General features: G+C 39.8%; 1 protein-coding gene across 1 annotated transcript; it reads left to right on the top strand.

Annotated features, from left to right (window-relative positions):
- The first annotated feature begins 19,775 nt into the window (after window positions 1-19,775).
- On the top strand, window positions 19,776-23,765 carry LOC120524521. Its single transcript, XM_039746356.1, has 5 exons — window positions 19,776-19,817; window positions 21,784-21,974; window positions 22,804-22,918; window positions 23,009-23,355; window positions 23,665-23,765. The coding sequence occupies exons 2-5, from the start codon at window positions 21,785-21,787 to the stop codon at window positions 23,763-23,765; spliced, it is 753 nt and encodes a 250-aa protein (XP_039602290.1). The 5' UTR covers window positions 19,776-19,817; window position 21,784.
- Window positions 23,766-24,458: the final 693 nt, after the last annotated feature.

Here is a 24,458-nt window from a genome sequence, read left to right as displayed (position 1 = left end):
GAAGAAGGATGTCTCACGCCTGGACAAACTTGTTAGGAAGGCAGGCTCTATTGTAGGAGTAAAGTTGGACAGTTTAACATCTGTAGCAGAGCGACGGGCATTAAGCAAACTCCTGTCAATCATGAAGAATCCACTGCATCCACTGAACAGTGTCATCTCCAGGCAAAGGAGTAGCTTCAGTGACAGATTTTTGTCACTGTCCTGCTCCACTGACAGACTGAGGAGATCGTTCCTCCCCCACACTATGCGACTCTTCAATTCCACCCGGGGTAGTAAATGCTAACATTATTCAAAGTTATTGTCTGCTTTTACATGCATTTTAATTACTCTTTAATTTAATATTGTTTTTTGTATCAGTATAATGCTGCTGGATTATGTGAATTTCCCCTTGGGATTAATAAAGTATCTATCTATCTATCTAATATTCTTAAGCCTGTTCAATCCAATTCAGCATCAAGTGCAAGACAGTGAACCAGTCCTGATCAGGGTGTCCATCACACCCACCAATTTAGAATTGCCCATTAAACTAACTTTCACATTTTTGAGCCTGTGATAGGAATACCCATGCAGACAACTCTAGAAAGACAACAATCTCTTACAGCATTCAACCACAATACATGATTTGTAAGGCAGAAGCATGAAAACCTTGCCACTGTTATGTACAGTACGTCATAAAGAGATGATAAAATAATGCAAATGTATTTCTTATAAGTAAAGTAAGTCAATGTAGAATCACTTTGTTGTTTTTGCTGTAAGTTAGAGATAGCACATTTGTATTCCTAAGCAGACCAGAAATCCTATAATATTGTTATGCCTTACAGTGATATTCTGTGTAAGTCACAGACACTGCTAACATTCAATTAACAAAATAATAAATGTCATACGTATTATCTATCTATCTATTAGTGGGTTAGCTTAATTGATTAAGTTTGATGCATATTGTGTCATTATTGCAAAACAATATCAACTACTTATAATTAGTAGGTTACATGACGTATTCTTCATTTTCATTACCTCTGATACTCCCCTAGTGTTTCAGTAGTGCTCTATTGGATCAAAGTTGAAAAATAAGGGTTAGAAGTTTCATTGATTAATGTTTACATAAATGTATTTTTATACCATTCAAATTTTATCAGCAGTTTTGAATAGAGCGCTAAGCATGTTACTTAGTAAAGATGGCTATTCACAATTATTTTGAAACTGCCAACTACAAACTACATCTAGGAAATGCTACCAGCCTGGTGACCCTGTATAACTGAATGTTTGTACAAAAACAAAAACACACAACAAGTTGCGAAAATGTCTTTCCAAAAGCAAGATCAAAACAGAATTGACAAAGATGGTGGAGCTTCTGGTTTTGAGCACTTCCGGCAGGAAAAGGCAGGTCCCAGTGCAAGGCCACCAGAAGTGATGTCAGAGGTGCTTCGGCTGTCAATCATCCGGTCTGCACAGGGAGGAAGCAAAAAGGCATTAGAACACAGAGCCAAGCCCTGGAGCAGCAGTAGAATTACAGTCACTAGAGCCCGTGAGCTCTCTACTATGCGCACAAGCATGACTATGCAAGCATAACCTGTAATTTATCATTACTTTTTAAGCTGTATTTCACAATAGGTATCATACCTCTGTGCTGTTGTGTTTGTATTTACCTGAATGGATTGTATAATAACAGGTAGATGTTCAAACCAGAATAAAATGCTGTGTCTAGCCAGGTTGGTTCATTTCCTTATATACACTCACCTAAAGGATTATTAGGAACACCTGTTCAATTTCTCATTAATGCAATTATCTAATCAACCAATCACATGGCAGTTGCTTCAATGCATTTAGGGGTGTGGTCCTGGTCAAGACAATCTCCTGAACTCCAAACTGAATGTCAGAATGGGAAAGAAAGGTGATTTAAGCAATTTTGAGCGTGGCATGGTTGTTGGTGCCAGACGGGCCGGTCTGAGTATTTCACAATCTGCTCAGTTACTGGGATTTTCAAGCACAACCATTTCTAGGGTTTACAAAGAATGGTGTGAAAAGGGTAAAACATCCAGTATGCGGCAGTCCTGTGGGCAAAAATGCCTTTTTGATGCTAGAGGTCAGAGGAGAACGGGCCGACTGATTCAAGCTGATAGAAGAGCAACTTTGACTGAAATAACCACTCGTTAACAACCGAGGTATGCAGCAAAGCATTTGTGAAGCCACAACACGCACAACCTTGAGGCAGATGGGCTACAATAGCAGAAGACCCCACCGGGTACCACTCATCTCCACTACAAATAGGAAAAAGAGGCTACAATTTGCACAAGCTCACCAAAATTAGACAGTAGAAGACTGGAAAAATGTTGCCTGGTCTGATGAGTCTCGATTTCTGTTTAGACATTCAAATGGTAGAGTCAGAATTTGGCATAAACAGAATGAGAACATGGATCCATCATGCCTTGTTACCACTGTGCAGGCTGGTGGTGGTGGTGTAATGGTGTTGGGGATGCTTTCTTGGCACACTTTAGGCCCCTTAGTGCCAATTGGGCATCATTTAAATGCCACGGGCTACCTGAGCATTGTTTCTGACCATGTCCATCCCTTCCTGACCACCATGTAGCCATCCTCTGATGGCTACTTCCAGCAGGATAATGCACCATGTCACAAAGCTCGAATCATTTCAAATTGGTTTCTTGAACATGACAATGAGTTCACTGTACTAAAATGGCCCCCACAGTCACCAGATCTCAACCCAATAGAGCATCTTTGGGATGTGGTGGAACGGGAGCTTCGTGCCTGGATGTGCATCCCACAAATCTCGATCAACTGCAAGATGCTATCCTATCAATATGGGCCAACATTTCTAAAGAATGCTTTCAGCACCTTGTTGAATCAATGCCACGTAGAATTAAGGCAGTTCTGAAGGCGAAAGGGGGTCAAACACCGTATTAGTATGGTGTTCCTAATAATCCTTTAGGTGAGTGTACAGTATATCACTGTTATACTTAAATACCATTCCCCTTTCACTCTCATTTTTCACTGTTTCTTATTTTCTCTTTTTCTCTTTCAATATTTGGATTTAATATTTGATACAGCATCTCCTGGCAAATAACCTTGGCTGCAGATTTATCACTTGACTTTTTCCAATACCAACTGGTAAACCTAGCGTAATTCAATGAATCATGACTGGAATCACTGACCAACTGCCTGGTGACACTGATCTCTGTTAGCTCCTAGGATTGCTACCTCCCTAATTCAGCTGCTAGCTCCACCCATGGCCATTCTTGACTGATTGCTTCTACCCTCTAGCATCGTGTTTCCCATGATCCTATCCTTTTTTTCCCTTTCCTTTTCATTTTAACCTCCAGCTCTTTCTTTATTGTATTCAGTACTTAGGTCTTGTACCATGTTAGCCATTATGAATGTAGTGAGAAGTCAAGCAAAATGACACCTTTTATTGGCTAACTAAAAAGATGACAATATGCAAGCTTTTGAGGCAACTCAGGCCCCTTGTTCAGGCAAGATGTAATTTCTTGTATTCAGAACAGCAGAGGAGCAGCGAGGAGCAAAAAGTGAAAACACAGAGCGGCAGTGTCTCACACATAAACATAGCTTTTTACAAACACCAGAAAAAAAAGCCGAAAACCAATCAAATCCTCAGGTAAGTGCAACTGGCTTAAAGCTGACATCTGATGAGGACAAGTAGCCAACAGTGAGAGGATGAAGTCAGTCGCCCCTGCAGGCGGTGAAAGCTTAAAGCAGAAGGTCTCCAAGTTAATCAGCTTAACACGGAAAGCACCAAAGCTACTGCAGAAAGGGACAAACATGAACTCAGCACTAAACATAAGCTCCATCTGTTCTCTGCCCATCAAGGGTACGTTTATATGTTATATGACCTGCAGCATGTTCAGGTTTTCTGCCGGCAATACAGACCTGCCAAAAGTGTTTAATCAATTCAGAGTTGGTTGGGAAAATACACGAATTGGAGGACTGCATTAGGAATCTGATAGCTATTAGGCCAACCTAAAATTGGATTGACTCGGTTTGTTTAGACAATTTGGCTATTCCTGCTTCAGCTTCAGTTCTCCAGTATCTCCTAACATTTTCAGGTCGGTTAAATCAATCACCCGGGACACACAGCCTTTGTCATTAACAATATGGATATGAATGCAATACTGAATAGAAGATATATGTGAGATATCTGTGAGAATCATAAAAGGGAGTAGGGAAATTTGAAAATAGGTAAGATAACATTCTCAAACCTGCTTAATCCAGTTTTTGGTCACAAAGGGCCACATTCTACCCCAGCAGCAATTTGTGGGCTTCTGTAGATTGGCCTGGCTTCACTTGTTGAAGACAAAACTGATAGCAGAAAGTACAACAAACAAGCAGCAACTGAATCAGCTGCAGTAAAGGCCTGGCAAAGTATCACATTTGGAGATGGCCATGGGGCCCAGACTTCAGGCAGTCATTGACTGTAAAGCATTTTCTACCAAATATTGAAAATCATCATTACATTTATGATAATGTTAGTTTGTCCAAATACTTTTGAGCTTCTTAAAATAGGACCATGTATAAAAATGTCTATCTTCTTTAAACAGCTCATACAATATTTTTGTTAAACCCCTTGAATTAAAGCTGAAAGTCTATACTTCAATCACATATTGATTGCTTTATTTCAAATTCATTTTAGTGGTGTATAGAGCCAAATTTGTGAAAATTATGTATCTGACTGTATATATAGTGTTCTGAAATTTACAGCATGTGAATCACTAAAAAGATTTACCAATTTCAAAAAATGACACTTTTGGATTGCTTCATCATATATTTATCACATCATTCTTTATCGGTACAGTATACTTTCTTAGACATTTTAGGAAGAAGGAAATAGGCAGGATAGAAAATTAGTAGAGTGAATGGTCGTATCTTTTCATAGCCATACACATATTCTTTTAGAGAAGCGCTCATTACTTGTATAATGTATCAAACATGTAATTGAGACTAGTAGGTGCTTTTCAGTACATTTTCATATCATTTAAAGTGCCCTTAACTTCAGCTCATGATTTTTTACTTTTGATAATTGTTCAAAAAGAAAAACAACAATTTCTCAGTCCAAAACAAAATCCATTCATTACTTCATCAGCAAATTCGAAAAAGGATTATCGATTCTCAGATTACTTAAGACAATCAGGCAATAACTGTTGTATTTGTAAACTGTAAATAATGAAAACAATTTAAACAGGGTGGCCATAGAATTAATTAATATTCAACATAAATTTCAGCATGGCATGTAGCAGCTGTCAACATGATTAATGAAGAATTGCTGTCTGTTGGGGAGACTACGTGTTAGATGTGGAAGTCTGAAAATAAAGTGAAAATCTGTTCAAAACAGTTATCAGTGCATATGTTTGTGCTGATGTTTTACTTTAAAAACAAAGAGTCACAGGAAGGTGATAAAGGATTTGGTTTTCCTGATTAATGGAATAATAAATAAGTGTACAGTAATAAATTCAAAATTGTAACAACATTTCTCTAAGTGCTAAAGTGCTTTATCTGAATAATAGCTTGTCACAGAAGACTGGGGTTCTGACCCGGCAGGGACGCCTAAATGGACCGGAAGGTCATAAGAATAGCTACCGGGCCACAAAGGGGCAACCACCCTGGAGCAGGAGAGGACTACGGGAAAGGAGAAAAAGGGTTCTGGACTGTTTGGACCCGTGGCCACCGCCAGGGGGGGCGACTTAAGCCTTGAGGAACCTGAAGACTGTTACTTCCGCCACACTCTACAAGATGGCGGAGGAACCTGCCAGGCACGCCCGGAGTGCTTCCGGTGCAAAGGTCAGCACTTCCGCCACACCAGGAAGTGCTGCCGGAAGTTTGTCATCAGCCACCTTGAGCACAACCAGGCAGGAATAAAATGCGCCGCCTCCCAGCAATCTGGGAGCTAGAGTCGGGAGTGGGAGCAGGACGAAGCTCTCAGGAGGAGATTGGCGGTGAAGGACTGAGTTATTGAAGAGTTCATTGTGGGAGATTATTGCTTTGTGCTTTGTGTCGTGCTTGGGACTGTGTTTATTTGTAGATGAATAAACGTGTGACTTTTATAAAGATGTGGTCTCCGACTGGTGGTGTCCGGGCAAGTCTCAAATAGCTATTATTTTGGCAAACTAAAATTAATATTTTCCAAAATGTTTTAAATTACCAGTCACATTTCACATTTCTTCAAAGACATTTAAACAAGTTCAGAGACCCAAGAAACTGTGTTTACATTATATTGTTTCAAACAGCTGAGGAAAACATTTAAAAAAAAATACTGTTTCCCTTTTTTCACGGCCTTCATCTTGTTACCCTGCCTCAGGAGATATTTTAATGTTTACAACTTGCTGGCAGACTATGTCTCCTTTAGGTGTACACTAGAGATTGACAATTAGCTTTTGCCACAATTGTACATAACTGTCAGTTGTCAGCACTTGAGGCAACATCTTAATTTTTGCATTGTAAATTCACTAGGTTTTGGCTAATATTGATTTGAATCACCTGTAGTTTATACAGAATACACATGCAGGTAATATTGTAATATGCACTCATGTGAATAGGGCCACAGCAGACTGCAAAGGGTAGCACAGGGCATAGACATAAACAAAAAATCTCTAAAATAGAGGTGGGAGCTTGCAACAGGTAGGGACAACCAATGTTGGGGAAGTGTTGAGGGGTGTGCATGCCATGTACTGTTCATGTACTCGTTGCTAAGGAGGTGTTAATATGCTAAAATGCATATTGATAAGCCACAGTGCTTCTTTGAGAATGTTCTTTGGACAGATGAGCCAAAACACAAGCTTTTTGGCAATTCACATCATCTCTATGTTCACGGATGAAAAAAAATGAAGCTTTTAAAGAAAAGAACACCATACCTAATGTGAAACAAGGAGGAGGCTTGGTTACATAAGGGCACAATGGGCTGTTTTGCTGTGTGCTGAGGAAAATATTCCAAACATACTAGGCAGCACCAACCCGGACTTGTGTTGGAATTGCAAATCAACAAGCCCTGAGGTTGCCTCTCAGGCACGCATGTGTGATGAGATGTGGCAAGATGTAATCATGCCAGAAGAAGGGGCCTGAGTTGCCTCGAAAGCTTGCATATTGTAATTTTTTTACTTAGCTAATAAAAGGTGTAATTTTGCTTGGCTTTTCTCTACATTCATAATGGCTAACAAGGTACAACACCCTAGTACTACAGCTGCTTGGAAATATTTAATATTTTTTCACATTCTCCCATAATGTCATTTTTTTTGCACATAAGTGACCATTTTGTGCAGTTTTGTTTGACGTTTGCCATGCAGTTGCTAGTAGTAAAGTTAGAGGACAGGAACTGAGTGACATCACTGGTCACATGGTATAAAGCAGGGGTGTCAAACTCATTTTGGTTCAGGGGCCACATACAGCCTAATTAGATGTCAAGTGGGCCGGAGCAGTACAATCATAACATAATTACCAATAAATAATAATAAGTCCATGTTTTTTCCCTTTGTTTTCATGCAAAGAAGTACAAGTACATTAGAAAATCTTCACATTTAATGAAATATCCTTTTACAAAACATATCAACATATCAAAACATATGAACAACCTCAGATTTCTTAAGAAGAGTGTTTGCACAAGTACAAACAAAACTTTAAGTCAAAGGTATTTGGAACTGAAAAATATAGTATTGCACTTTAAAATTTATGGCATTGCATGAACAATAGGATTCCACCAAACCAAACTCTTTTGTAGTGATGCTGTTGACTTACATTAAATTGAACATTTTTTAACTATTTCTACAGCAAGAATTCATTTTCACAGAACTGTATTTAAGTGCAATCGGTGTCTGAAGTAACATTTTAAAGGAGTTAGTCACGTCTAGACTACTATGTTTTTGCTCCTGAAATTTGGCATCTTTTGGTCTGCACAAGTGCATCAATATCAGGTGTCATGTCCTGACTAGCAGCCAATCTCAGAATGTCACCTAAGTGCTTGTGTGTGAGCCTTGAGCGCAATTTTGTTTTATTGATGTTCATTACTGAGAAAACTTGTTCACAAAGGTAGGTTGTCCCAAACATGCACAAAATGTTTGCAGCCAGGGCTGTTAATTTGGGGTACCCTGGCAAGAGATATTGATAAAATGTGTCCAAGCCAACTGAGGCAAACTTGTCCTTCAAATCTGTATCACATTGCAAATCAATTATCTCTAGTTGGATGTCGACAGGCACATCAGAAGCTTTGACTGTGAAGGGTGAGCGAAAAACTGCAAATTCTGTCTCGAGTTCACCAAAGATCTGAAACCGTTTTTCAAACTCACACAGCAATCCTGCAATCTTGTCTTTATACTGTTTCATGTCAGCATTAATGCCTGTTGCACATACCTCTCTTAGGCAAGGGAAATGTGCAGGGTCACCACTTGACAGCTGTGTCTCCCACAAAGTCAGCTTCAACTTGAATGCACGTATGCTGTCATAAAACTGTGTGACAATTTTTTTGCGGCCTTGCAACATTTTGTTCAGAATATTCAAGTGCTCTGTAATATCCACCAGAAATGCAAGGTCCTGCAGCCATTCCTGACATTGTAATTCCATCACTGGATTTCCTTTTTTCTCCATGAATTGTCCGATTTCCTCACGTAGATCAAAGAAACGCCTCAGCACAGCACCTCTGCTTAACCATCTTACTTCAGTGTGGTATGGCAGGGTATTAGTAACGTGATTGTCACTGAGAAGGCAGTCAAACTGACGATGATTCAGGCCTCTGGCTCGGATGAAATTAACAGTTCGGACAACCACCTCCATGACGTGATCCATTTTTAACGATTTGCAACACAATGCCTCCTGGTGCAAAATGCAGTGAAATGTCCAGAAACCATCTCCTCCATTAGCGGCTTGTACTTTCTCTCTGAATTTTGTCACAACACCTGCTTTTCTTCCGATCATTGATGGCGCGCCATCTGTAGCCAGGCTGACGGCGCAGGACCAGTCCACCCCGACTCTGTCCAGCGCGCCAACCACAGAGGCGAAAATGTCCTCAGCTGTTGTGGTGTCACTCATAGGCACCAACTCAAGGAACTCCTCAGTGACGGTCAATGTCTCATCAACTCCACGAATAAATATGGCCAGTTGAGCAACGTCTGTAATGTCAGTGCTCTCATCAATTGCAACAGAAAATGCAAGAAATGACTTGACCTTGTGTTTCAACTGCCTGTCTAAATCAGCCGATAGTTCCGATATCCTCTCTGCCATAGTATTTCTCGTCAGACTAATGTTGGCAAATGCTTGTCGCTTCTCAGGACACACGAGTTCTGCAGCCTTCATCATGCATCTTTTAACGAACTCACCATCGGAGTACGGCTTTGATGCTAATGCTATTTCATTAGCAATTACGTAGGTGGCTTTTACTGCTGCTTCACTGACCTCTCGGCTCCGGGTGAAAATTGACTGCTGTTTCCTCAGACCCAACAGCAATTCATTTATCTTCTCTCCTCAGTCGTCCTTGCAAGATGTCGTATTTTCCACCATGATGAGTCTCATAGTGGCGCCGAATATTATATTCCTTGAGCACCGACACTTGTTGATTACACACCAAGCACACAGGTTTCCCATTTATTTCTGTGAATAAATAGGAAGCGGTCCATTTCTCTTGGAAAACCCTACACTCGGTATCCACTTTTCTCCTTTTTGACAAAGACATTTTGGCTAATAAGGGTGTCAAAGTGAATGGAAAATAAGGTAGCCTACACCATAATTAGCTGAGGGCGCATTGCTACCATCTGCTGTTCAGACTGAGTGGCAGAGTTGCCGCTTCTTTTACTCTAATTAAAACAGTGCACCCCTCCCCTTTGACTAACACAGTGCGCCCCTCTCCTCTGATTAACACCCTAGTGGACATTTTAGGAATTGCATTTTATTACAAATTTTGAGTTTGTGTCTTTTATGAATTTTTTTACTTTCAAAATTCATCCAGCGGGCCAGATTGAACCCCCTAGCGGGCCGGTTTTGGCCCGCGGGCCGTACGTTTGACACCCCTGGTATAAAGGTTTCCTCCTGGGGTCATTTCCTTATCTATATTTGCAGATTTTTCAAAGAAATTCTAAAAATTCATTGGTGTTCTCATATCTTTTTCTCATTTAGCCATCTGACATTGAAATTGGATTTCATTTTGGACCTACTGTAGATTCTAGGTATTTTTTGATCTTGTTTCGACTTTCACTTTGGTTACAATTCACTTTTCTCTCAAGGTATTTCTGTTGCCTGCGTGTCTTTTCATTAAATAGCTGAAGATCAAGAAACCACTCTGCCTAAAAAGCTTATTGTCTTGTGCTCAGTCCATTGCTGAATCTGATCTGTTTTCTTTTTTCAAATGACAATGACTACCTTTAAGTGAATAAATGATATTGGAGATTTTGTACTTCTTCTCTGACCTGTAGTTTATGGCATTGGCTGGAAAAACCTTGACTCAGAAGAGCAAATATGTGATATAACAAAAATACAACAAAAAACATTTTAAAGGTGAGAATGTGGCACACTCCTTTTCACTATCCATCATATGCACATACACATGCAAGGGTAAAGGGTAAGTCTTTAGATTTTATATCAAGATAACTGAGGCGCAATTGTTTTAAGAAACAAAATAATATTTATTGATAAACACAAGGATTATAGAAGTATGATAAATGCAAATATATATATATGTATATATATATATATATCTATACCAATAAAAGGTAAAGCCCTCAATGACTGACTGACTGACTGACTCATCACTAATTCTCCAAGTTCCCGTGTGAGTAGAAGGCTGAAATTTGGCAGGCTCATTCCTTACAGCTTACTTAAAAAAGTTGGGCAGGTTTCATTTCGAAATTCTACACGTAATGGTCATAACTGGAAGGTATTTTTCTCTATTTACTGTAAAGGATTTGAGCTCGAAAGCCGTGGGGGGCGGAGTTTCGTGTGACATCATCACGCCTCCCACGTAATCACGTGAACTGACTGTCAACGCAATGCGTAGAAAACCAGGAAGACCTCCAAAAAGCGCTGAAGAAAACATGCATTATATAATTGAGAAGGCAGCGAAACAATAAGAAGCGAGCGAGTGACATATACTACCATATTCATGAGTGCTGCTACTTCGGAAAGAAAGTATGGTGTAAACCTAAACTTTAAATTAAGTTCATAGACAGGCTGCCGCTGGCGTTTCTCATGCCCACGGGTAATGCGGGATACAAGTTTAATGAGAGGACGCAGGATAAAACGAGAGTTTTGATCACTTTGTAACTAAGTTAAAATTGCAGGTGAAGGGGTGTGCTTATGCAAATTCCGAGAGACTGTGTTTGTGGGGGATTGACAGTTAAAGCAGGTGGGGGACTCACGTCATCATCTCCCCTCCCATTTACCTAATTTCGCTCTGAGCTTAGCTCCCTGCTAACGCCGTCTTTCGAAGCAACTTCGTCACGCTGCCACCAAATACTCACAGAAAAATTAATAAAAAAGTTAATACACACGCTGTCTCTAGAGTTTCTCCACACTGAATCCTCCAGGCACTACTTACAAAAGGTTACATTGACAATCGTGTTACGTTATTTTTAAAATCTTTCCTTTTCTTAGCACAAGCACAGCTGAGAAGCTTCAATGCATGTGCTCCATAACGCGTTAAAAAATAATGCATTTAATCACACTTTGCATTACAAGCAAAGGGGAACTTTTGTCAATGAATGATTTCCTGGTACACCGATTACTTTGATCAGCGCATTCGTATTCATTTTACCCTTGCACCACCTTGGTTTGAGAAGAAGTATGAAAAAATATGAGGTTAACACAGAAAAAAAGATCACCAATTCAAGCTTTATGAATAATCGATTAGCCATCAATAATTGTTTTGGTAAAGCCATACTTAGTGTAAACCTCCTTCCATTTTATAATTTTTCCGTCACTAGCCATGATTAAATGAACGGTAAAAAAGTAAGAGCGAAGCGAGGGTGACTTACTTAGGCAGGCATATATATTACAGCAACACTCATGACAATGTCAATCATGTTACGTTATTATTAAAATGTTTCCTTTTCTTTTTCATTACTTCTTTAACACACTATCTCGTTGGTACGCGGGTATTTTGCTATATATATATATCTATACTAATAAAAGGCAAAGCCCTCACTCACTCACTCACTCACTCATTTACTCACTCACTCACTCACTCACTCACTCACTGACTCATCACTAATTCTCCAACTTCCCGTGTGGGTAGAAGGCTGAAATTTGGCAGGCTCATTCCTTACAGCTTACTTACAAAAGTTGGGCAGGTTTCATTTCGAAATTCTACACCTAATGGTCATAACTGGAAGGTATTTTTCTCCATTAACTGTAATGGAGTTGAGCTGGAATGACGTGGGGGCGGAGTTTGTGTGACATCATCACGCCTCCCACGTAATCACGTGAACTGACTGTCAACGCAGTGCGTAGAAAACCAGGAAGACCTCCAAAAAGCGCTTAAGAAAACATGCATTTTATAATTGAGAAGGCAGCGAAACAATAAGAAGTGAGCGAGTGACATATACTACCATATTCATGAGTGTTGCCAGCTCGGAAAGAAAGCAAGGTGTAAACCTAAACTTTAAATTAAGTTCATAGACAGGCTACCGCTGGCGTTTCACATACCCACAGGTAATGCGGGATACAAGTTTAATGAGAGGGCGAGGATATAAACGAGAGTTTTGATCACTTTGTAACTAAGTTAAAATTGTAGGTGAAGGGGTGTGCTTATGCAAATTCAGAGACTGTGTTTGTGGGGGATTGACAGTTAAGGTGGGTGGGGGAGTCACGTCATCATCTCCCCTCCCACCTCATTTTGCTCTGAGCTGAGCTCCGCAGCTAACGCTGTCTTCGAAGCAACTTCGTCAGACTGCCACCAAATACTCACAGAAAAATCCACAAGTTAATACACACGCTGTCTCTAGAGTTTCTACACACTGAATCCTCCAGGCACTACTTACAAAAGGTCACATTGACAATCGTGTTACGTTATTTTTAAAATCTTTCCTTTTCTTAGCACAAGCACAGCTGAGAAGCTTGATGCATGTGCTCCATAACGCGTTAAAAATAATGCATTTAATCACACTTTGCATTACAAGCAAAGGGAGCTTTTGTCAATGCATGATTTCCTGGTACACGGATTACATTGATCAGCGCATCACGATTCATTTTACCCTCGCACCACCTTAGTTTGAGAAGAAGTATGAAAAAATATGAGGTTAACACAGAAAAACAGATCACCAATTCAAGCTTTATGAATAATCGATTCGCCATCAATAATTGTTTTGGTAAAGCCATCCTCCTTCCATTTTATAATTTTTCCGCCACTAGCCATGATTAAATGAACGGTAAAAAGTAAGAGCAAAGCGAGGGTGACTTATTTAGGCAGGCATATATATGACAGCAACACTCATGACAATGTCAATCATGTTACGCTATTATTAAAATGTTTCCTTTTCTTTTCATTACTTCTTTAACACACTACTTCTCCGCTGTAGGCGCTGGTATTTTGCTATATATATATATATGAATGACCTCCAAAGAGCGCTGAGACTTTTGATATCATGAACGTGTCTGCAAAACTGGGGTCTCCTGCCCAGCAAAAGTCGAGCAGCCAGCGCGCGCATAGCTGTGCCGGCCTTTGAGACGCTGACTGCGCTTCTGCCTTAAGTCAAAGTGAGCACTTTTAATTTTTTCATCCTCCCCTGCGCTATAGCCCAGACAAGTGCAAACACGGACCCCTTTTCTACACCACGGCAAAATAATATTAAGGCGATTCACACTTTCTTTTGCACGATATCGATTATCAGGTCCTCACCTCGATTATGAAGACACGCACACGAGTGCAGGACTGACAGTGCCATCACAGCCGATTAATGGCGGGACGCCTCACCAGTCTACACAAGACCCACGAGACTGTCCCCAAAAGGCGATCATAACGCCAGCGAACACATCTCTATACTATATAAAAGAAAAGGCAACTTTCCTTTCTTTACACCTTTTTCCTTTTATCCCAAACCAAAGCCTTTCTCTTAACACTGCAGAGGACACAAAACTAATTTTCTTTAATTGCCGGTAAGGCACATTACCAGAGGCACAAATTTGAACGTTCACATAGAAAATGTAATTTCAATGTACCTGTACTTCTTAAAACGTTAATGTTTTACTGTTTAATAACTTATAGACTATAATTTATTATTTTTCCCTTGCACTCAGTGACCAAACCTATACACACACATATAGACACATACAAACATACACACAAGTATATGTATGTGTATATATACACACACACACACACATACATACATGGCACTGTCAGTCCTGCACTCGTGTGCGTGTCTTCATAATTCGAGGTGAGGACCTGATAATCGTATACGTGCAAAAGAAAGTGTGAATCGCCTTAATATTATTTTGCCGTGGTGTAGAAAAGGGGTCCCGTGTTTGCACTTGTCTGGGCTATAGCGCAGGGGGAGGATGAAAAAATTAAAAGTGCTCACTTTGACTTAAGGCAGAAGCGCAGTCAGCGTCTCAAAGGCGGCACAGCTATGCTGCGCTGGCTGCTCGACTTTTGCTGGGCAGGAGACCCCAGTTTGCAGACACGTTCATGATATCAAAAGTCTCAGCTCTTTGGAGGTCATTCATATATATATATATAGCAAAATACCCGCGCCTCGCAGCGGAGAAGTAGTGTGTTAAAGAAGTAATGAAAAAGAAAAGGAAACATTTTAATAATAAAGTAACATGATTGACATTGTCATGAGTGTTGCTGTCATATATATGCCTGCCTAAATAAGTCACCCTCGCTTTGCTCTTACTTTTTTACCGTTCATTTAATCATGGCTAGTGGCGGAAAAATTATAAAATGGAAGGAGGATAGCTTTACCAAAACAATTATTGATGGCGAATCGATTATTCATAAAGCTTGAATTGGTGATCTGTTTTTCTGTGTTAACCTCATATTTTTTCATACTTCTTCTCAAACTAAGGTGGTGCGAGGGTAAAATGAATCGTGATGCGCTGATCAATGTAATCCGTGTACCAGGAAATCATGCATTGACAAAAGCTCCCCTTTGCTTGTAATGCAAAGTGTGATTAAATGCATTATTTTTAACGTTATGGAGCACATGCATCGAAGCTTCTCGGCTGTGCTTGTGCTAAGAAAAGAAAGATTTTAAAAATAACGTAACACGATTGTCAATGTGACCTTTTGTAAGTAGTGCCTGGAGGATTCAGTGTGTAGAAACTCTAGAGACAGCGTGTGTATTAACTTTTGGATTTTTCTGTGAGTATTTGGTGGCAGTCTGACGAAGTTGCTTCGGAAGACAGCGTTAGCCGCGGAGCTCAGCTCAGAGCAAAATGAGGTGGGAGGGGAGATGATGACGTGACTCCCCAACCGCCTTAACTGTCAATCCCCCACAAACACAGTCTCTCGGAATTTGCATAAGCACACCCCTTCACCTACAATTTTAACTTAGTTACAAAATGATCAAAACTCTCGTTTATATCCTGCATCCTCTCATTAAACTTGTATCCCGCATTACCTGTGGGTATGTGAAACGCCAGCGGTAGCCTGTCTATGAACTTAATTTAAAGTTTAGGTTTACACCTTGCTTTCTTTCCGAGCTGGCAACACTCATGAATATGGTAGTATATGTCACTCGCTCACTTCTTATTGTTTCGCTGCCTTCTCAATTATAAAATTCATGTTTTCTTAAGCGCTTTTTGGAGGTCTTCCTGGTTTTCTACGCACTGCGCTGACAGTCAGTTCACGTGATTACGGGAGGCGTGATGATGTCACACAAAACTCCGCCCCCCCACGTCATTCCAGCTCAACTCCATTACAGTTAATGGAGAAAAATACCTTCCAGTTATGACCATTAGGTGTAGAATTTCGAAATGAAACCTGCCCAACTTTTGTAAATAAGCTGTAAGGAATGAGCCTGCCAAATTTCAGCCTTCTACCTACACGGGAAGTTGGAGAATTAGTGATGAGTGAGTGAGTGAGTGAGTGAGTGAGTGAATCAGTGAGTGAGTGAGTGAGGGCTTTGCCTTTTATTAGTATAGATGTAGATATGTATATATATGTAGATCTGTATATATATGTATATATGTGTCTGTGTGTATATATATATATATATATATATATATGTGTGTGTGTGTATGTGTGTATATATATGGATATTTATCTGTATGTATGTATATATATATGTGTCTGTATAAGTGTATATATATGTATATATAGATATGTATATATGTTTATATGTGTGTGTGAGAGGAGACTGGGCGGTCTCATGGTCTGGAATCCCTACAGATTTTATTTTTTTTTCTCCAGCCGTCTGGAGTTTTTTTTTGTTTTTTTCTGTCCACCCTGGACATTGGACCTTACTTATTCTATGTTAATTAATGTTGACTTATTTTTATTTTTTACTGTGTCTTCTATTTTTCTATTCTCCATTTTGTAACGCACTTTGAGCTTCATTTTTTTTGTATGAAAATGTGCTATATAAGTAAATGTTGTTGTTGTTGTGTGTCTGTGTGTGTGTGTGTGTGTGTATATACTGTATATATATATATATATGACTGCAACACTCATAGCAGTGACAAAACAATTACATTGGCAATCATGTTACGTTATTTTTAAAATGTTTCCTTTTCTTTTCATAACTTCTTTAACACACTACTTCTCCGCTGCGAAGCGCGGGTATTTTGCTAGTATATATATAGGAGAACGCTCCTGAAACGTGTAGCCGCTCCATGGCTCGTCTTGAGCGCAGGTAATGTCGAGCACTAGACCTCCGCTGTTGCTGGCGTTCTGTTTTGTTTTCTTTTTCCCCATTACGGACTTGAAAAAGGTGAGGTTTCTGGCGATTTTTCCTGTGTGTCGTGACGCTGTCTTCCTGGGGTATTCTGTCCAGAGTAAAATTTTTTCCCAGGTCCTCTGCCAAACTGACGGCCAAAGAATCCTGCCGAGACTATGCCAACTGTGATATAGGGTTTCCTCGCACCCTTGTACCCTCAGACCACACGTCAGACACCAGATAAAAAGTCCAAATATTATTTATTATAATAATAATAATGTGCACAAAGCCCGCTCCTCTCCACAATACTCAATAAACTAATACACAATAATCAATAAACCAATCCTCCACTCCCAGACGCTTAGCCACCCAGCCTCCCAACTCAGCTCGCCGTTTGGGAGCTCCCACAGTCTTTTTATATCTCCTGACCCAGAAGCGTTCCTAATCTCCAGTCCATTTGGCTCTCAATCACTTCCGGGTCAGGTACAAGTTTTTTTCTTCACCCCGGAAGCACTTCATTCCTCTTGTCCACATGTGCTTCCGGGGCGTAGGGAAAATATCCATTACTCCTCCCTGCAGCATCCCCTAGTGGCTCCCATGACATCCAGCAGGGCTGTGCATAAAAACTCCATTGTCCATGATGCCCTTCTGGTCTTCTGGGGACCTCCATGCTGCAAGGAGAGGCTCCACCTGGCAGCTTGGCCGGGATAAACGGCTAGCCATTCTCCACCATATATATATATATATATATATATATACAGTATATATATATATATATATATAATATAAGATAACTCCTGTAGCCACAATAAATACCTATATTAAATAGACAAACCAGGGATGAACAAGTTCCTTTCTACTGCAGCCACAGCCGCGACACACATAAAAAACATAAATAATAACTCATAAACTTGCAATATTATTTAGGAAAATCACATTTTACTCACCAAAAATTCGGATTATTTGTAAACAAAATCCATCCTCCTCTCTTTCCTCAAAAACAGTTCTATTTCTAGTTTTATTTTTCTTCCAGTTTTATGCAAGTAGAAAGAGATTCAGGTAAGTACCATGTGATATTCCCTTGTCTCGCGAGATTTCACTCACCTTTAGGCTCTTTGACTGCCTCCCCCTCAGCCCAGACCCATCAGGTCGGGCAACCTGCACCGAGAGGTCGTGGACACGGGAGAGAGCATCTGTTTTGGCCTGCAGGGAACCTCTACGATAAGTAACACTAAAACGATACCGTTGAAGATCTAAAAACCACCTAGTAACGCGAGGATTCGACTCCCGATGAAGAGACATCCACTGTAAAGAAGCATGATCCGTCACCAGAGTAAATTCCCGCCCCAATAGGTAGTACCTCAAGGATGTGATAGCTTACTTAATCACTAAGGCCTTGCGTTCCACTGCAGCATACTTAGTCTCTCGGTCCAGCAGTTTCCGGCTCAGATTCATAACGGGGTGTTCAGCACCTTCGACACATTGGCTCAGCATGGCACCCAATCCTGTGGCCAATGTTGGTCTGGAGAATAAAAGGAATAGAAAAGTCAGTAGATTTCAACAAAGGTGCTGACGTAAGTCACAGAATGCCTTATCTACCGATTCATCCCATACCACTTTTAAAGGTGCCAGTTTCTTTGTCAAATTAGATAAGGGCGTAGCAATTTCAGAGAAATGTGGTACAAAACGGCGATAGTAACCAGCCAATCCCAAAAATGCTTGTACTTGCCGCTTATTTATCGGACGGGGCCAATTTATGATGGCATCAATTTTAAGACATTGTGGTTTAACGACACACTCGGTAGCCTAAATATTTGGCTTCTCTTAATCCAAAGAAATGTTTCTTTGGATTAATACGAAGCCCTGCTGACGCCAGCGTGGAGAGTACCGTTTGCACCTGCCATACATGATCCTTCCATGTGCTGGAATAGATGACAACGTCATCTAGGTAGGCGGCACAATAGGAATTGTGGGGCCGTAGCAGTGTGTTCATCAGACATTGGAAAGTAGCTGGTGCCCCGTGCAAACCAAAAGAAAGGACCCTGTATTGCCAATGTCCACTGGGTGTACTAAATGCGTTTTTTTCTTTAGCAGTATCCGTTAAGGGAATTTGCCAATGCCCTTTTGTCATGTCAAGGATAGTTAGGAATTGAGCGTTTCCTAGTCGATCGAGTAGATCATCCACTAGCGGCATCAGATACGCATCAAATTTAGAGAGCTGATTGAGTCGTCGAAAGTCATTACAGAACCTCCATGACCCATCGGCCTTAGAAACTAAGACAACTGGACTAGACCAAGGGGTATAGCTTTCTTCGATAACCCCTAAATCCAGCATTCGTCTAATTTCCAACTCTACTTCTGCTTTCTTTGCTTCCGGGAGCCTCTAGGGTCTTTCCCTGACAATCACTCCAGGGTCCGTAATAATATCGTGCGCAATTAACGCAGTACGTCCAGGTATTTCATCCACAACCTTAGGTACAGACAAGATAGCTGTTTCGAGATCTTGTCACTGTTCGGGTGTCAAATCGGAACCAAAATTAAGGTTGGCACAGGACATAAAAAGAGAAAACTGGGCTGTCTGGAGGAGGGATCAGGTTCCCTTTCCTTCCACGGTTTCAGCAAGTTGATATGGTATACTCTTTCGCTCGGTCAACGATTAGGTTGTTTAACTAAACAGTTGACGAGTCCTTTCCCCGACAGCAGCTGACTCAGGAACAGATCCGGCCACAACATGGCAAAGTCGTATAGCAGTCACATTCTTTTTTTGACTCCGTAACAAATCCGTCTGTATTCCGGCAAGCTCAGTTCGTGCTTCAGTGGGAGGGACAAATGGATCCGCCCACATTTCGTCATGTAGATTAATTGACAGTTCAATCTCTTTCCACGAGAGCTTAAGTTAACGTGAGCGTAACACGCTTATGTTTTGAGTTCAAGGCCAAATTTGCGCCACAACGAGCAGTCTGAAAACATTTACAGACAACGGAATTGTTTTTGGAGGAAGTGAGTCAAAAATTCATTTTTAACAGTTGTGAGAAGTTCAAATGCTTTTTATATATAGTTAGCACTGCTAATTATTTTTAATGTGTCGCTATCATAGCAGGTTAAGATGAAATGTAATGAATTATGTTAACATGTCACTGTAATCATTTTTAGTATTTGTACATATTTAGGCCGCAATGTTAAATTCATGTGCTGAATATTTTAGGCTCCACCAAATAAGGGTTAGTAGGCGCTGTGTTCAAAATAATTTATTAAACGTTTTGTGTTGAACGTGGGCTTATTTCAGATACGCTAGAGAAAAAAAACGATTTAAGACATCATTATTTTCCTACCTTTTTGTTTTTCCCATGTAAGTGGCTTCGTGACCGCTGGAGAGGGTTACGTTAGTAAATCGTCAAAGCGCTGGGCTTTGTGAGATGTCAGAGGACCTACTAGTGAATCGAGCGACCGTCCGTTTGGGAAAAGAGGGTTGGGTGTTTGTCCAGCCAATACGGGGAAATGTGGTTTAGGCGAACCGCCAGTCATGAAACACTTTTAATTGAACGAACCTGCGCCTGTGGTAGTTTTAAACTTTTTCAGTGTCGGTTTAGTTTATGGAAGGTTACACAATTTAGTCTTTTCTGAGTTCTTCACTTTAATAAAGTGCTAGGATTCGGGTTGCACTCCTAATATTTGTACAAAAATTACATGATAAAAATATATAAACGATTTCTTTAATTTAGATACAAAAAGTACTAATGTTAATGTCTTTTTATTTAAAATATTTTAGCAGAATCCTGATGGGGATATATACTTTAACTAGCAACATTTATCAAGCATAATCTGTACATTACATGTATTTTCTCTGTCCTTTTAAAGTTAACGGTTGTGAATATTCAAATTAGAATGGTAAATATATATTCACATATATTGTATCTTGCTGGCTTCTGCTAAATAATAAAAAAAATCCTTGTAAATTATTAGTATCTTTTTTGTTATATTACAATTTAAGTGATATAGGTTACAATTTAACTGAGGGCGGCATGGCAGGAGTGCTGCCTCGCAGTAAAGAGACCACAGGGTTCACATCCCAGGTCCTCCCTCTGTGCAGTTTGCATGTTCTCCCCCCTGTCTACATGGGTTTCCACTGGGTACTCCAGTTTTCTCCCACAGTACACAGACATGCAGATTAGGTGGATAAAATAAATTGTCCCTAGTGTATGGTTGGTGTGTCTGTTCACCCTGCAATGCACTGGCACCCTACTATCCAGGGTTTGTTCCTGCCTTTCACCCTATACTAGCCAGGATAGGCTCCAGCAACCCCCACAACACTGCTCATCGTGTTAGAAGATGACTGACTGACTGACAATTTAAGTGATATGGAGACATTTACCTGTCAGTAATGATTTCATTTATTATTTGTGGTGGCTTTTGTATAACCCTGGTACACGTTTAAAAAGCTGTTAATTAAATGTGTTTGTAGATCTGTTTTGTTTAAGCAAGGATCATCTGCAGTAGTAGTCTTTATTTCATTACCTCTTGCATTATTGCTGATAGGTAGTAGCTATTTTTGTCATTTTCTTATTCACTTAATGCAAACCAGGGTTGCATGTGCTGCTGGATCCTATTCCAATTAGCATTGGGCCAAAGGCAGGAACAAATCCAGGACAGGGCACCAGGGCTATTTTTGTTTTAATGTCTACAGTAAAGATAACAGCATTTAATGTTTGAATTTTTTTTTTTGTATAAATTAAAATGTGGAATTTAAACATTTTTTTTCTATGGCTAATGGATAAACTTGCTGCACATTGCAAACTACCATACAAAGCTTATCTTTAATCCATAGTCAAAAAAGCATTCTTGGTTTTATTAAAATGAGGGGTGAGGATGTGCTAGGTGGTATCACCTGCTGTTTAGGTAATGCATTTTGTGTGCAACATGTAAATATTATGTTTATTTTGAGCATTGTCTTTTTTTTCTTTTGCAGGATGTTTCTGGTAGTTCAGTTTTTAGATGAACAAAAAGCTGTGTCAGTTATACCACAGTCTTGGTACAGTGATGGCACAACCTTTTGGCCAAATTATAAGAGCAATCAAAGACTCAACAAAGCAGCAAGATATGCTGAGGAACCATGCCCTGACTGGACCAAGCATGATGTTAGAGTACTAAAGTCCTACGGTAATTGCAATGTTCAAGATACGAGTCGTATGTCCCTGACTTGATCCCTTTCACCAGAGAAATATTGCTGTAAAATATTGATTTCTTGCTATGTTAATTTTTTTTAATAGAAAAGCAACAAACATTTGTCTAAGGCCTTATTTTCATGTTGCAATCATGTGATTTTTCACTGTCTCCAGGCCTCATTTCCAACAACCATTATACGTTCATACTAGTGTTCATGAGAAATCAGGGCCTAGTTCACACCTTTCACTAACATGCAACTCTAGTGATTATCCATCCATCATCCAAACCGCTATATCCTAACTACAGGGTCGCGGTGTCTGCTGCAGCCAATCCCAGCCAACACAGGCCGCAAGGCAGGAAACAAACCCTGGGCAGGTTGCCAGCCCACCGCAGGGCACACGCACACACTAGGGACAATTCAGAATCGCCAATGCACCTAACCTGCATGTCTTTGGACTGTGGGAGGAAACCCACGCAGACATGGGGAGAACATGCAAACTCCACGCAGGGAGGACCTGAGAAACGAACCCGGGTCTCCTAACAGCGAGGCAGCAGTGCTACCCACTGCGCCACCGTGCTGCCCTCTAGTGATTACATTTATCCAAATTGAAATTTACTCTTACTTTCTTACGTAGGTCTCTTACAATTTTTCCTAGTTTCACTTTGCTGGTTAAATGCTATGAAACTGTGATGCGATTACAAAAAAAGAAAATATGTGAATGCTAGATGTAAATGGGGCCTAGGTCGTAGTGATTTAAAAGATCACAGAAGTGATAATGTTATATTACATCACCTGATATTAACTTTTTTGAAATGCTTTTAGGAGATTACATGTCTGCATGGCAAGGGATGAAGAAGTCTTTGATTTGTCAAACTTCAGAATTGGATTCAGATGATGATGAGGATATAGGCAGGGTGAAAAGAGCTCCTAAACTAATGTAAGTTTGATTCAACTTCACATGTGTTTTATTGAATGTATGAAACGTTTGTTTTGAGTAATATATGCACATTTAATCTTCTGTAAACAGCCACTACTATGGTGACATGGACTGTGAAAGTGAACATGAAGACTTGGCTAATAAAACAAAAGTTCCCTTGACAAGATTTTCAAAACCTCAACAGTCAACTGGACCTTGCATGTTATCCCCACATTCTGCACCTCAGGTACCATCACCACCTTTACCATCTGTGCCACCTTGTTGCTCACCACCACATTCTTTGCTTCAGGTGCCACCTCCTTACCAGTCACTATTGCTCTCTGAAAATACATCTCAACAAATTTCCATGAGCCTTCCAAAACTGAAAAATACTTCTGAACTCTTCAAGCCTACTTACAGAGTGGATCGATGTGGAACAGAACCAATACCTTGCACTGGTAAGTTATGATCAGACTATTGATTGTACTTGTTTCACATATTCAACACATGTTTGAACATATCTATATGTTAGATACTTTATTAATCCCATATGGTATTTGTTGTCATGTTCATTTTGTGCCAGTATATTCCTTGATTTTTAGTGTTTTGGTTTTTAAGATGTTAAATTTTATATGTTCCAAAGGATGCTGTTTTAACATATATGAGAGTTATGTTTGCTCCAAAGTGCAAGAGTAGGATTCATTGCCTTTTCAAAGTATTCAAATGAATAGTATCATTTTTATATTTTGCTGGTATTTATTTTTCAGCTGCAGATCTTCATATCCTCACATTGCTTGAACATGTGAAGCACCAGCTGTCACAATTGGCTGTCATGATCAGTTCACTATCTGGGCGGCTAAACATTTAATGCTCACCTGATATGCCTGAGGAGGTCCAGTTTCCTTTGCAATCATTGGAGGAAGTGGGTGACTTTGAGGCCTGGTTGAAACAACCAACCAATGCTTTGAAGAAAAGAACATGGTATGGATTGCAAAGCTAGACTTTGTTCTCTTTCTGGTTTTGTTTAACTTAAAATATTCACTTGGATTGTGTCATAATTTTAAACAATTACTAATTCTTTTGTACATAATAGGACAAGACCAAATCTAAACATTATATGCTAATCATAGGCAAAATAAGAAACTGTAGAATCAGTTATTTCTCAATGGAAAAATATTTTATGTTTCTAAATTAGTTCTAAGGTATGGTATGACATGGGTAGAATGTCTGAAATAAGTCTGCATTTTTTTTTTTTTCTTCAGTAATTATTTATCATGGGTAAGTACTGTATGTTTTACACACAATACCCATGTGACTTTACAATTATTTGTGCATGGAGCTGTAATATTTACATAAGTGTCATCCCAAATTTGCACTAATATAGTTGTTTTAACTGTTAGATGGGTTATCTGTTACAGGATGTTTATTGTGTAAGGGACTATGTTTAGGAAAATATTTAATAGCTCTATAGTGTCCTACAGTTACAAGAAAACTTCCTTTTACAATAACAAGAGTTGCAAATGTAAATGATGTCATTTGAGCTTTCTGAACATTACAATCG

Source organism: Polypterus senegalus, chromosome 2 (assembly GCF_016835505.1).
Source record: "Polypterus senegalus isolate Bchr_013 chromosome 2, ASM1683550v1, whole genome shotgun sequence".
In the NCBI taxonomy this organism is placed as follows: Eukaryota; Metazoa; Chordata; class Cladistia; order Polypteriformes; family Polypteridae; genus Polypterus; species Polypterus senegalus.
This window is presented reverse-complemented; position numbering and strand designations above follow the sequence as displayed.